This window comes from Emys orbicularis, chromosome 9 (genome assembly GCF_028017835.1).
Source record: "Emys orbicularis isolate rEmyOrb1 chromosome 9, rEmyOrb1.hap1, whole genome shotgun sequence".
Classification (NCBI taxonomy): domain Eukaryota; kingdom Metazoa; phylum Chordata; order Testudines; family Emydidae; genus Emys; species Emys orbicularis.
Window position 1 is genome coordinate 79634228 of NC_088691.1, and position 14585 is coordinate 79648812.

At 40.1% G+C, this 14585-nt stretch overlaps 2 protein-coding genes across 2 annotated transcripts in view; one reads left to right on the forward strand and one right to left on the reverse strand.

The window, feature by feature from the left end:
- Positions 1 to 14585, forward strand: part of MED12L (mediator complex subunit 12L) — a 306083-nt gene that overhangs the window by 183365 nt on the left and 108133 nt on the right. The window lies entirely within an intron of this gene.
- On the reverse strand, positions 5991 to 7004 carry P2RY13 (purinergic receptor P2Y13). Its single transcript, XM_065411076.1, has one exon. It carries the CDS (start codon positions 7002 to 7004, stop codon positions 5991 to 5993), a length of 1014 nt encoding a protein of 337 aa, XP_065267148.1.

Genomic DNA, 14585 nt, shown 5'->3' on the forward strand with positions numbered 1-14585 from the left:
AGGCATGGTTCCTCCCGCTTTCTAAAGTGGTGATCAGCAAAACTTCTGAGTTTTGTGTGGTTCAGCTGCAGAGGCCAGAGCTGATGTGTTTCAATATAATTCTGAAACCTGAGTTTTGACTGCAAGTGGCAAATTCTTCTATTTTTAGTAACACCCAGAGATTATTGTGGAACATGAAGACATGCCTACCTCTGTGTGTACCTATGGAAAGTGGTGCTATTTCAAGAGATGATGTTGACTTAACTGAGTGTGCCATAGGAGAACAATGACATAACCACATCAGAGGAGGTTCTCAGAGTTCATATGGCACTGTCCACTAATCACCTTCCTTTAATTGGAAATACACACATTTTCTGTTAATGCCTGTCCAGGCTCCTCTAATGGACATTTGTAGGTTTTGGCTTATGATACATGATATTTTTCTGCATACTACTTTACTGAAGTCATGTACTTTTACCTTTGTCTTGTTACCCACCCTACTAAAGGGGCAAATAAAGAAAGGATTTCAATAAGTACCAACATATGCAAAGTATCTCTTATTTGTCTTCCCTCCATCTTCAGCCCCTTAGTTTTTTCACCTCAGCATTAATGGATCACTAGTTGGAGTTATGCCTCTTGATTGTTTCCTCATTTCTGAAGGAGAACTATACAGCTTGTATTTTTGACTCATATGGCTTAACTTCTATAATATTAGGATTCTGCAAATATCTACCTTAGGATTGATTTCACGTAGTACCTCTAAACTTGGGTACCATGTATGTTAAACATCTTGCATATCTTCCTTGGATTCCCAACTTCTGTCTACAACACAACCTTTTATTTCTGCATCTCTGATGAATTGAGAGTATTGCTCTATAGTGAGAGAGGTATTGTTGCCTTGTTAGAAGGGTTTGCACTACTGTTTCTTAAAAATTAGGCATATATATGGGGTCTAGAATTTGTGTTTGTGGGGCATTTTGTGAACTCATGGTGCCTGATTGAGTTATTTCTGGAGCTGAAAAAATGTGAGATCTGGTGATCTGAAAAGTGGAAATACCATGCAAAGACCAGCTCTCATATTCTTTCTTTTTTTTAAAAACAAGGCACTGAGAACAGAGACAAGGACTGTATTAGGGCTTATTCAAATAAGACTGTATTTAGCATGCGGGGTTCCTGCAGAATCCAGCTGCATTGCCCTCTGAAAAATGCTTCTGTTGGAAAACAAAATGACTTGTGAGTGAATAGATTGAAAATGGGCAAAATAAACTCAAGTGGCTGTCATGGGGAAATGACACAGGAAGCCCAGACTGCAAGTCCTACATAAAGGAATAGTGCTCAGGGTCCACTTGCTGTATTGTAAAAGTGAAGAGGGAGAGAGTGGTGAGAGACTAGGGGCCTGGAGCCAGGTTTATTTCTCAGAACCAATTCAAACCAGAAAAAAATGTTCCAGTTCAGACAAGAATGAGATTTAAATTGGTCAGCTGGTCACTACGTAGTGTGTTTATTCCTTTCCTCACCATAGTGGTAGCACATAAGAGAGAGAAATTTGATGCCCAAATTAAAGGAAAAGCCCTTCTTCAGTAGTGATGCATCAAAACAAAGGAACATAGAGTGAAAAACGTATACATGTTGTTTTTTTCTTCCTGGGTGGTTGCTGTATCAAGAAAAAACAGGGTATTTCTCTAATATCAGTTGGTGTCTGAGATGCTCCAGTCAGCCCTGTTAAATCACATTTGTGAAAAGGGTCAGGTTTGGAAAAGCCACCGGAAGTGTGAAATGTTTGTTTATGTTTTATCTGAACTATATAAATCCATTCATTGTGCAAAAGAGAGCTGAAAAAGAACAGGCTTTGTGATGAGATTTCTGGTACTTCCTGACTGTGGTAAAGTCCGACGTGTCTCATGAGTGTCTTCTCTTGTGGTATCGAAGCATTTCTGCTTGCAGCTTCAGACAGAAGCAGAAAGGATGGAGGCAAGCTGTGAAAATGGAAAAGCTTTCTTAAAAAAAAATTTTACTTTCTGTGTGTGTGAGGGGGAGAGAGTTAGTGAGTTTCAGGAAACTTTGGTTTAGGGGGAAATTTATCTCAGATAGTTTGTCCATTCCTTTTTTTAATAAATGCAGTGTTACCTCTTTGGTTTATCAATGCATGCCAAGTTGGTTGAGACAAGGTTATGTGACTTTCGGTAGAGAAGCTATGGGTTTGAATTTTCTTTTAAGCTATGGGGCATTAGATTTCCATTATAAACTAATGTTAGGCTAATCAAAAAAGTTTTCTGGTCTATCTGTACTTCTTGAGTTGTAAAATTGGGCTGAAAATCTCAGGAGAACATGCTTTTTTATAATATTTCCAACATGCTGTAAGGCCAGCTTTTCTCATGGTATTTTGACAGTTTGTTTCCTGTTCTCCAGATAGAAACCAGAATTGCAAAAACACGTGGGGAAAAAAAACCCTGGAGAATCTGCAAACATTTCAAAACCTAACAGATGCTTCTTTCTAAAGTGAGCAAAAATTGGGTGTTTCTTATTTTTGCAACAAGTCTGCTCTTCTATACTATAAATGTTTGTATTCCTGCCTCTCTGTCAGTGTCTTAAGATGAAGGCAGCTAAAAAAGCTGATTCAGACTTCTGTAAAAACCTTTGGCACACCCCTGTTTTCAGGAACAACTCAGTTTATATTGTGGTTACACCCACCATTAGTTGCAATCTTCTTGCTACTTGTGCTGTGCAGTATATGTTTCCAGCATATGTTTACACATGCTTTTAAATAACTGCAGTGTTTCATAAACAGCAGATGATAAAAGACAAAATCAAAAGTTTCCTTCTTCAACTTCTGTTAGAAATTTGCATCAAGCTTTATCACAGAGATATTGTGCAATGAATGATATGACTCTCTCCCATTATCTGCTTACACTAAAGAAAAGTTTGAATTACAGTTTAGACTGAGAAATGGATCCATATCTGAACTTCCTGAAAGTCACGGAATTGTTTGCATTCAAAGTTCTGGTCCAGCCCATTACAATGAGATGTCTGAGTTGCAAAGTTTGGTTCTGAATCAGATCCAAAGTTTCCCAAAATACAGGAATTGGGGGTGGAGGGAGTAGGTTTTTCGATACAATGTTGTGGTTTGGGCCTAACTGTAATTTACTATGAATTGCTTATTCATTTTTTTAAATTTAGCATTAGCCATAACGGTAATGGTGATGTGTGAGTGGGATCAATAATGCGTATTCCATCATGTGCCTCTTTCCTACCACCTTTCTTTAAATATGTGAACAGTGAACAGTGTTTTAACTTCCAGGCACTTCTGAAATAAATAACTATGGTCATATGTTCATTTTTGCCAAAGCAATCAAAATAATTCTGCTAAGGATTGGAGAAACAATTGAACGCTCAACAGCAATTTTTACTGAGAGGAAGGAACTGATTGAAAACATTGATAATAGAGAAGTTCAAAGCTAAGAACTACTTGAAAGAATGTGTTCACTGGCCTCAACTGTACAAAGCTATTATAGTTCAGGAAGGTGCATTTTGTGGAATTAACATATCTAGTGAATAAGTAACAAGTATTAAAATACTAAATAATATTTAAATCCAGCAGTGTGGTGGGGAATCCTAAATGCTGCTGTAGTTAAGGTACAGCAGTCTAGAACTGCTTTAGGGGAAAAAAAAAAAAAAAAAAAAGTCCAACTAGCAGCCAGTGTGGCTGTAAAAGGTTACCTTGGATATCAGAAGTTCTGAAAATAACCCAGGGAGAAAAGTGGAAGGCAACCAAACAATGATACAAAGTGTCTGATGCTTTTAGGGGAAAATAATGACTGAAGGAAAAAAAGAGAGGATTAATTATAGTTATCTAATGAAGGGGAGAACAAGAAAAACAATATTATTAATAAGTAGCTCATTCCATTCCCTCTGCCAGGTTGCTTGACAACATCACAACCCATAAATATAAAATAGATAACCATATATTGTACAGCCATTAAAAAAGGGCTACGAAGATCCTCTACAAGGGCTGACTGGGATTAAAATGGAAAACACCTGAGGGGTTTGAATTCTGATGCATTCTGTCCTCGCAAGGTAACCCTGCAAAATTGTCACCTACCAACCCAAGACATGATGATTAGAACCAGGCAATTTTTTATTTTATTTTTTTTGGTTGCCAGAAATGTATTTTTCGGAGTGCTGACACTATTTGCTGAACTTGACCTGAATTCAACAAATAGTATCAGCCCCCCCCCCCCAAAAAAAAATGGAAAAAATTTGTTTTGGAAATGTCAAAACATTTTCATTTTGACACTTTCAGAACAAACCATTTTGACATTTTGTTTTGAGTTGACCTGAACAAATGTTTTGCATTCTTCCTCCCTGAAATTAAAAAAAAAATATATGAATTTCACTTCAAAACTGAGCGTTCTGGAGATTTTTTGGTTTGTTCTCCTGGATGGCAAATGGTATCAGAGGACGGGTTGGGTATAGCCATTCAGAAGGAATTAAAAACACTTCAGAAACTTGGCAAGTTTTAATATTATTTTATACTGTTTGGTTAGTTCAAGATTTTAACTCAATGGTCATTAGGCAGTTGGTGGCTTAAACAACAAATGTTGCCAGCCATTAGACTGGAAAGAGATGACAACTCCTTGGATTCAGTCCCTTTTGAGTCCATCTTGTATTTGAATCAGTGGACCAGTATGGCATCAGCAGTTCCGCGAGTGGAATCTGGCAGGCAGTTCAGGGTGGGAGGGGGGGAGAGGGCTTATCCAATCTTACGTATTCCAGTCTCTCCACGCAGTGTTTCTGAATTCAGGTGATTGATGTTCACCGTAAGGGACAGGAGGCATATTTCCGGTCGTACCCACTCATGGGTGTTGAACAGCTCTCAGCCTAGTCTTCCTAAGACACTGCAACCCTGGGCTCTGCATGGACCTATGGGAGAAGAGGATTCCAGTGCCTCACAGCCCCTGAGTTGACTCCTGTTGCTCCAGGGCCGCCTCCCACACACACGTGTCTTCTCCTTTCCTCATCACTACACTGTTGAGGAGGGGAAAAGTGGGTGATGGAGGAGGCAAGAAAATGAGAGATGTGATGTGCAAAGAGGGAGGGACGGGGGATGACTTGCCTCATACACCTCATCATAATTTTCTGTATCAAGCAAAATTCTTCTTCCTCTCCCCTGCCATGTGATTCCATATACGGTAAGCGACAACCAACAGTGCCATTTGTTAAGAGCAACAAAATCTTAATGTTGAATAGGAGCATCCATATTCAATATGCAAAAATCTGCTGTTTATTTTAGATGGCAGTAAACTTTATACTAAAGTATACCTAGTTTCTCGTATGCAGTAGATAGAATTTAAATATTTGTATACTCTGCCATGTGCCTCTTGTTATCCAAGTTAGGCAAAGTATTTTTAGTCCATCTTCATATTCACCATTTCCAGTTACTGTGTGTATTGTCCTTATCTACTTGTTTTAGTGACAAAAAAGCTTTTAGTGCTTTCTACTCCTGTTAGCCCTGTGGAGCCAACACAGCAGTGCGAGAGTGTGAACCGGATTCTGTTCCACCTAAAGCATTACCATCAACGTGATTTTTCACTATGTCCTAACCCACCTGTGCAACACCACTGAAGGAAGTGAAGTTGAACGGTTATCACTTGGGTTACAACGTGAAGACATTGTGGTTGCACAGGTGTCATTGAAGAATGTTTGGCTGGCTGAACTTTTGTTAGTCATGATGATGATGCATCAGGTGGAAAGAACCCAAATTAGTTCTTGGACTGCAAACTGAGCTTTTGGGTCTGGCAGTTAGAGAAACAGCATTTTATTTGTTAAGCAGAGTACTTCTGATAGTATAACATTACATTATGCCATTTTTACAAAGTCACATTTCAGAGAAGAACGACCCTTTAAGTTTCAGTTCTAGAATAAAACATCTTGACACAAAGTATCCTTTAATTTCTCTGCAAATATTTTAGTGCAAATTACAGAAAGCTATAAAATTGCACCAAATTAGGAATCTATACAGATATTCTGGTGTCCAAGGGGACTGTTGGATTTTCCCTCATTGTACTTCTAAATTTTTTCATTTTAACACAGAATGCTTTTTCTACAAATGATCTGCACAAGATTATGTATATCAAAGGATCCATGCAAATATTTGTAGTAGCTAGCCAAAGAGTACTTTCTTTAGCAATGAATAATAGGTTCTGTACATTGCAGTCACTTGTATTGCCAGTTTGACTTAGTGTGTATGGTACTCTACAAAAATGAAATGGGGCAAAACATATGAAAAAGACAGCTACAATGATGAATACTTTCCCATTAATCCTCTGTTTGCTTTTGCTATCTTTCTTTTGAGTTTTTATATAAGAATTATATACCTTTTTGGTAATAATTGCATAAAATAGAAGCATTAGAATTAGCACAGTCCAGAAGATAAACTGACATATGTAATTGACAGCTGCATGCCATTTCAGTCCTAAGGGATTCTTCAGAGAAGCACATTTCTTCACGGAAAGGGGTGTTGCTTTGTTGTTTGATAAAATCATATTTGGCAAGGAGAGGACAAAGAAGAAAAGCCAAACAAGACCTGAAAGAATGTGTGCAGCAGTGACATTTTGCACCCAAAACTTCCCAAAAGGTCGCACAATCTTGAGAAATCTGTCAAAAGCAATAAGTCCAAGTAGTACTATGCTAACATACATGGTTTCATAAAATATCACAGCTGAAAAGCGACAAACAAAAGCTTTAAGTTGCCATGGTCCCAGTCCTGAATCAGTAAGAATTTTCAGAGGAAGCATAAGAGTCATTATGAAATCAGAAACCAAAGTGTTTTTGAGGTAGACGATGAAAGTTGAGGTGCTTTGAATTTGGAAAAAAGCTCGAATAGCCAAACTGTTCAATATAACTCCAGTAAGGAAAATGACAGTGTATAGGATTGGGAATACTACATGTGCAATTCTGGTGTCTCTGTGGCATTGTCCAGAGAAAGATGGTGTCCCATTGGTGATGTTGATGTTACTCCAGTTCATTGTTTAAAACAGAAGCTGAGGAGGAAAGTTAATTTTAAAAAAGTGAGAAGTTTAATATTTAAAATGTGACATGCTACTGACCTATGCATAATACATTCAGAAATATCTTAATATTCATTGCATTAACTACATCTGTTGACCAAATTTGTGTTCTGTTTCCTACAAAAGTTAATCCTGTCTTTTTTCCTGTGTAAACCTTAAGGAAAAAGATATTTTCTGTATTACTTTATTATTATTTTCTAATATATTAGAAATAGCATATAGTACATTAATATAGGATTCTGTTAATATACTATAATAGCTTGGTATCACAGCCAAATGGCTAGAAGACGGCTTATCTTCCCATGGAACATAAAAAAAAAAGAAAAGAAAACCTGTTGAGTTTAAATATCAAGGTTAGGGCTTAAAAACAACATGTTCTAAGGGGAATAACTGTGCTGTGGGTTACAAATAGCATTCAGGTTTTTAACATTTCTTGCTTAATGCAAACCGTATTTCATTTCTCAGCACAATTTTAAAACATTTATCTGAGCAGAAGACACAGAGTATAAGTTATTAGCATAGTCTATATTTAATGCATCTCTATGAACATAGATATTGAAGGTACCTGTATAAAGATTATGATAAAAAGAAATTCTCCTTTGTGTTGAAGGAATACTTGGTTGCTGTTCCTATGCTGATTGTTACCTTCACTGGTACATTCAGAATAGTGAAACTTGTCTTTACAGCGGAACATAAATGTGGGGTGTGTTTTTTTTAATTTTCCTTCCTCATTTTCATGCACTGAATTAGTTAACCCATTCTGTGTCTACTAAATTAATCATTAGCTTTCATTTTAAAATAATATATTTACTATTAACTAGAAATAGACCCAAGGCCAAAAAACTCTAATGTGAAATGAGATTGAAAAGACTGGGACTGTTTATCTAAGAGAAAAGGTGAATAAGATTGTTATCGTAAAACTAAAAAATAAGGAATGGTACAGAATAGTAGATCATTCAACTTCTTTCATAACACAGGAACAAAGGAACAGCCAATACAATTGGAACGTGACAAATTCAAAACTCATAAAAAGATAATTTTTTTTACACAACCCACAGTTAGACTGTGGAACTTATTGCCACATAATATCGTGGATGCTGAGACCTGAGCAGCAGTCAAAAAAGGAATAGAGATTTATATGGATAACAACATCTCCAAATATGATAGCCAAGTTTGAATTTTGGAAGGAATGTAAACCCTCAAGGTTTGGGTTATAAACCTGCTGTCATGGTTACCAGACTAGCTCCACCTGTGACCCCCTCTCTGATCTCTGAGTACACTCCCACAGGTTTCAGGCCTCATGTCTGTACCTCTCCTGTGATTCTCTCACTCTTAGACTGAATCCTGGGCTGCAGTACCCTGTGTATCCACTATTCTTACCCTGGAAGTCTGACTGGGTTCAGTATTTGCTGCTCTTATCTTTGGGACTCTGTATCCACCGGATTACTTCTTACAGCAAAAGTGTTATTTGCGTAACCATAGAAACAATTAATAATTTATAAGAAAAAAGATTTCAAAACAGAAGGTGTACGTGCTATGTCTATCCTACCTGGAGTCTAACCCTCCTCCTGATAGGTTTCAGAGTAGTAGCCGTGTTAGTCTGTATCCGCAAAAAGAACAGGAGTACTTGTGGCACCTTAGAGACTAACAAATTTATTTGAGCATAAGCTTTCGTCAGCTACAGCCCACTTCTTCGGATGCATAGAATGGAACATATATTGAGGAGATATATATACACATACAGAGAGCATGAAAAGAGAGCATCCTCCTGATGGGGCCTCCCATAGGTCTAACTCACCTTGTATTCTCAGTCTCAAAAATCTCTCTCTTTGACACCCCCACCTCCTTTTCATTCCTGGGTAAACCTGTTTGGGAAGCCCAGCAGGTGGTCACACCAGAGAATCAAAGTGATGAATTGCTCTTGTATTGTCTCAGAAGTGTTTGTTGATAAGTGTCTGTCAAGACACTTCCCCCTCCTTCCTGTGTGCATTTCTGGGTAATCCTGTTACTAAATATATGCATACAATGGACATCACAATTACCTGGTCAACAAATAATATTCATAAATTATTTCTGGCAACTCCAAATCTGTTATACGCACCTCTAACTATTGGGAGTTAGGAGGAAACTTTCCCTGTGGGCAGGCTATCCAATATCTGCTTACGGCAGGATTTATTCTTTTGGAGCAACTGGACCTTGTCCCTGGCAGTGACAGGATACTGGATTTGGTGGACGCCATAAGCATTTCTTATGTTCCGAAGTAGAAATGTTCAGATCTGGTTTCTTCTTACCTCCAAAACTAGAGTGCTGAGATCATTTATCTTTTCACAACTGCAATTTTTGTGTATCTTCTTTTAAATATATTGGTGGTGGAAATAATTTTCATTCAAGTGGGAAGATAGCTGAGTGGCATTAAAACCATTTCTTAGACCCTGGGTACCTAATGAGCAAATATATATACTTTAAAAAAAGAAAGCGAGGGAGAGAGGAGAAGGGAAACAGAAAGAAATATTGTATTGTTGTTACTGTCTTTCCCTTCAGAAAATGCATGGTGCTAACAAAAGCATAATTTAATCTACACAGTAATAGTTCTGTTGGTGTAGTGTTCATTAACTCAATTGCATACACCTACTTCATAGGAAAGCTGTTTCCCGTATTCTGTTACAGATACACAGATTCAGTTATTTCTGCTCCTGACGCAGAAGGACCATAAAGTAGTGGAACCTTATGGTTCTGCTGTGTGGGGAAGTCAGATTACAGAGGGTATGTCTACACGGCACACTAAGCCCAGTTCTATGGGACCTGGTCTTGTGGACTTGTGTTTCCAAGTCCGTGCTTAAGTGTCCACACTGCAGTGGAAACCTGGCCTTCACAGTTGTGCTGGCATGTCCACTGCAGTAGTCAGATTTGAGTCAGAACTTTATTTTCTGTTGGGGTGTACTCTCACCAGCGGAAGCTGCTCAGTGGCTTTTTTCATAGTGGGTTATGGGAGAACTTGTCTGTCTGTCCCGAGGCAATTGACTGGAAGCATTTTGGGTGGTTGTAGCCCACAAATACATCTAGCTGAGCCATTTTGTGTCCACATGCTTCCTGCAGGCAAAGCCAATATGGATCCACCCTGGTGAAAGGACTTTTCTGCCTTATGCTCTCAGCCCTATTTTGGGGACACAGTTGGAGCATCTGTGAAATGCTGGTGGACATTTCAGGGATAGGTTTTTGAACTGCCAAGGCATCTCTTGGAGGATACTGATGTGCCAGCTCCAAACCAGCTAATGCTGCTCATACCTGTTGGCTTAGCTGCAGATTCCCCTGTGTAGACCGGTGTTTCTGGAGCAGGCCACGAGCACAGACAGGTGGGATCACATCGTCTTGCAGACATGGGTCCAGAACTTTCACGTGAAGAAGCAGACGTTCTTGGAAGTCTATGAGCAGCTTGCCCCAACCCTTCAGCGCTAGGGTGCACATATGAGCAGGAAGATGGATACCTCAGACTGCTACAGGTCCATGGCTAACCAGTTTGGAGCTGGCAAATCAACTGTGGGGGTTGTGGTGGTGGAGGTTTGTGAGGGGATCAGGACTCTTGATGCACCCAAAAATGATGGGCATTACAAATGTTCCTGAAATAATTGCAGGTTTTCAGAGAATAGGCTTTCCAGACTGCACCAGGACTCTTGATGAGACTCATGTGCCCACTTCAAGATGTACATGAGTACATAAATCTCAAAGGATACTCCATTGTTATGCAGGCCCTGGTTGACCATAGGAGCAGATTCATGGACGTTAACGGGAATGCACTGGCAGGGTGCACAATGCCAGGGTGTTCGGAGATTGGACTTTACCTTCATGGAGAAGTTGTGACATTTGTTCCCACTCAATGACATAGTTATAAATGGAGTCACTATACCCACTGCTATTCTAAGAGACCCTACCCGCTGTTGACATGGCTTTGGAAACCATACGCTATTTTTCAGAGGACCTGGCAAAAGAAGATTCAACTATATATACTCAGTAGCTGTAGAATGGTGATGGAATGTGCCTTTAGCAGACTGAAATCCCATTGGCACTGCCTTCAAAAGCATCTGGATGCCAGCGTGATAATGCAATCAACAGTATTGTGGCTTACTGCACTCTGCCCAATGTCTGAGAGGAGAATGGGGAATCTTTTCACTAGGAATGGACTCTGGGCACTGCTGGATTGCTGAACCAGTATACACTGTCAGACAGTGCACCTGTCATGACTAGTGCATGCTTACTGTGCTTTCACTGTCCCATGCATGAGGGGAAATGAAATGGTAGTTGAGGCTGCTCTCTCTATGAGTGTGGGCCAGCAGTGGGAAGATTTTTGTAAATGAGTTGGTATTGTGCATTATGAATTCTGGAAACACTTTGATGAAATGTATGGAGATAGGTTATGCATTTTATTCATACTGGCAAACAGTTTATGGAATACTGTGATGCGTTCATAAATTGTTGTTATGAAAGTTTGAGATTGGGTATGGGATGACACTCATGAAAGTTTGTGCCACTTTTAGTATTACATATAATAAAACTTGTGGTTGTAGCTTTGTGTGCAAATTCAACATTTTATTTTACATGAGTATTTACATGTCGTAAGAACCAGAAATGCTCTGCAGGGCACAATAATGGAGAGGAGACTCAGGCTGTGGGTCAGGTGAAGGAGCTGAAGGTGGCACTTAAGCCTGCAGTCAGGTAGCTATGAGTGCAAGTAATTGCTTGAACAGCTCCTTCTTCCGTGTTCTGTCTTCCTCCCTCAACCTGCAGTCATGTTCCATGAATGTCTGCCAATCTCTCCTCACGCTGGGCAGCCTCTGTGTCTCTCTCCACCCTGCATGCATCCTTATCCTTTTGGTACAACATGTGGTCCTTCTGTACCTGCTAATTAATGTTATGTAGCTGGTCTCTTACCCCACAGTAGATTGGTCTGCACCCATAGGCTCCTTATACCATGTGTCTGGAAGGGCCTTGAAAATAGAGAAACAGAATATTATTATCTGAGCACGATAAAAAATACATTTCACAGTTTATGAAAGGGGCTGCTTTAATTCAAGGTCAGAATTTATCAATGGGATATTCTGTTCACACCAGAAACACCATCATTTTGGATATCCTTTTGAGCAGCATTAAAAACTAGCAGACATCATGGTAAGAGACAGATTGAAAATTCAATTCAAATGATTTCTGTATCCCCCTTGGGGCGGGGGTGTGGAGGAGGAGTTGTTTGGGGCACACTTATGAGAGTCTAGTTACTAGCTATGATTGTTCAGTCCTGTCAGGCAGGGTAGGCTCTGGAGAACACTGATATTCTGAGGTCCCTGAGTGGAAGTATAAACTCCTGTTTGAGGCCAGCCATCTATGCATGCTAAGGAGCTGTTTAGGCATCTAGCAACCCAACAGCATGTCATGGAATGAAGGGGGCTTGAGACTTACAGAGGCAGCCCCAATAAGAATGCCCTGCCACAGAACATAAGACTGTCTGGAGTTCTTACTCTGTGAGAAGTTCACTTTCATCACCAACCAGCAATGGGTGAAAATTTCTACTGATTTAGCATGAAGACATAGTACAGCCTCCTTATGAGCACACTGTGTCCCTGGACAACCTCCGACTGATTGCCAGCCATTGGGATCCCTAATACAGTCAGCCAGCCACCCTTTGCTGTAACTTGGACTCAGACATTAAAGCAAGCGATGGACCAAATGCATAATGTGGCTTGGTTTGCACTCATAACAGTCAGGATTTTAGGGACTCAGTTCATGGGCAGTCTAGGACAGTTTGGGTGCAGCCGATTTATAAAGTGTGCTATATTATGTGGGAGGAGTATGTGAGGCTGTGAATTGTGGAGTCCAAACCCACACTTATAACAATTAACGAGTAACTAGTAAAAATTTCATGGTGACTTCTTGTTTAACTTTTTTCCTCTTTTCGCAGTGTGCATTTTGAAACTATGTGGCGTCGGGCGGGATGGGGAGAGGGCCTGCGGGAAACAGAGTGCCAATAGAGAAGTGGTGTGGTTTCTGCCCTGAATAGAAAATCACAAAAATCCCAGCTTGTATTAATAACTTCATAGGCCCGTGAGCTGGCATCCTTGACTCCGTGGTAGTCTGTCTTCAGCCACTTGATTCACTCTCTGCGTTCTTCTGCTGTCCAATTGATCTCTAATGCTGCCAGTCGTGCCAATATAATTTTGTAGACATGATCATTCCTTGTGCTCTTGGTGAAGTCGAGTGTATTGCTTGTTTGACAACAGAGGTTAAGCAGAAGCCAGCTGTGTTCCTTTGGTCAGCTAGCAGTGTGCTTTTCCTGTCAGACTTCATCTTGCTTCTGGGCATAGCTAATACACATTAGCGTTGACTAACTGTGTTGTTTCCAGTTGAGCAGTCCGCATGAAATGAAGGATTAAATACCAAGTGGTTGCATTTGAACCAGGAGGTTGCTTCGGGTTTTGGGGAAGTGCGTGCCAAGTTTTGGATTTGAAGGGCTGGGAAGCACAGCACAGGGGATCGTGGGATAGCATTGGCAGACTCTCCAGACCGAAGTCTGGTGATCTGGACTTGAGCTGCGTCCATACTGCAAAATGTCTGGCTCTGACCCGTGTCACCAGCACCACTCTGACCCCAGGCCTCAGTCCAGAGGGGTTCCTGGCTCAAGTCAGACTAATTTCTGTGCAAATGGAAAGGGGGTCTTGAGCTTAAATCTGAGTCAAAGTCTAGATTTAGTGTGTTATGTAGACTGTGCAGATGTACCTCTGTATACTACAAAGGATTGCTGTGCAGTAGCTTCTCTGACAGATGTTTGGAGCAGAGATTTTGGGGAGTATGGTTAGTGGGTCCATCACCCAACATCCCACTTCTCTTTCTCCTGTCTCTCTCCTCCCCCTTTCCCACCTGATGTTTAGGAAAGCTAGTACTGTATACATTCTTTCTTGTCTTCCCTTCTGTTAGAGAGAAGCACTTATTGGATCAAGCTGCTGAAAACTGCAAAATAGCCAAACATGCTGGCCCTCCTCTATATGCAATGCCTCTGACAATAAGTGTGTTGTTTGAAGTTATTTCATTTGTTCTGTCCTCACGTTTCTCAGTATATGGAATGTTTTCCAACATAATAATCAGACTCCACTAAAACATTCATATTAGTTTGTGTGTGAATTCCTGTATATTTCAACACATGCTAAAAGGTCTTTAAGTGAAACGTTTCCTGATCGTTACGTTGCCCAGGACTATCATGGGTTCCCATAACTATTTCGCCAGTAATGGGAAATCCTGTCTTAAGTAAGCATGAAGAACCACAGATTTGCTCAACTACAAAACCATGAGAGTTGCACGGTCATATTTGTGAACTCTATTCGATAACTGCATGGCATGGGAAATTGCCTCCAGAGAGTGAGGGGAACTAGAGGCAAGAATAACCTTTTTTAACATTGCAGTAAAGGACTGGGCATTAAAGTCTGCTGAATAATCACTCCAGCTGGAGTTTACTTATCATGAGTCGGCTTTATTTTTAAATGTAGGCCATAAGCAGCC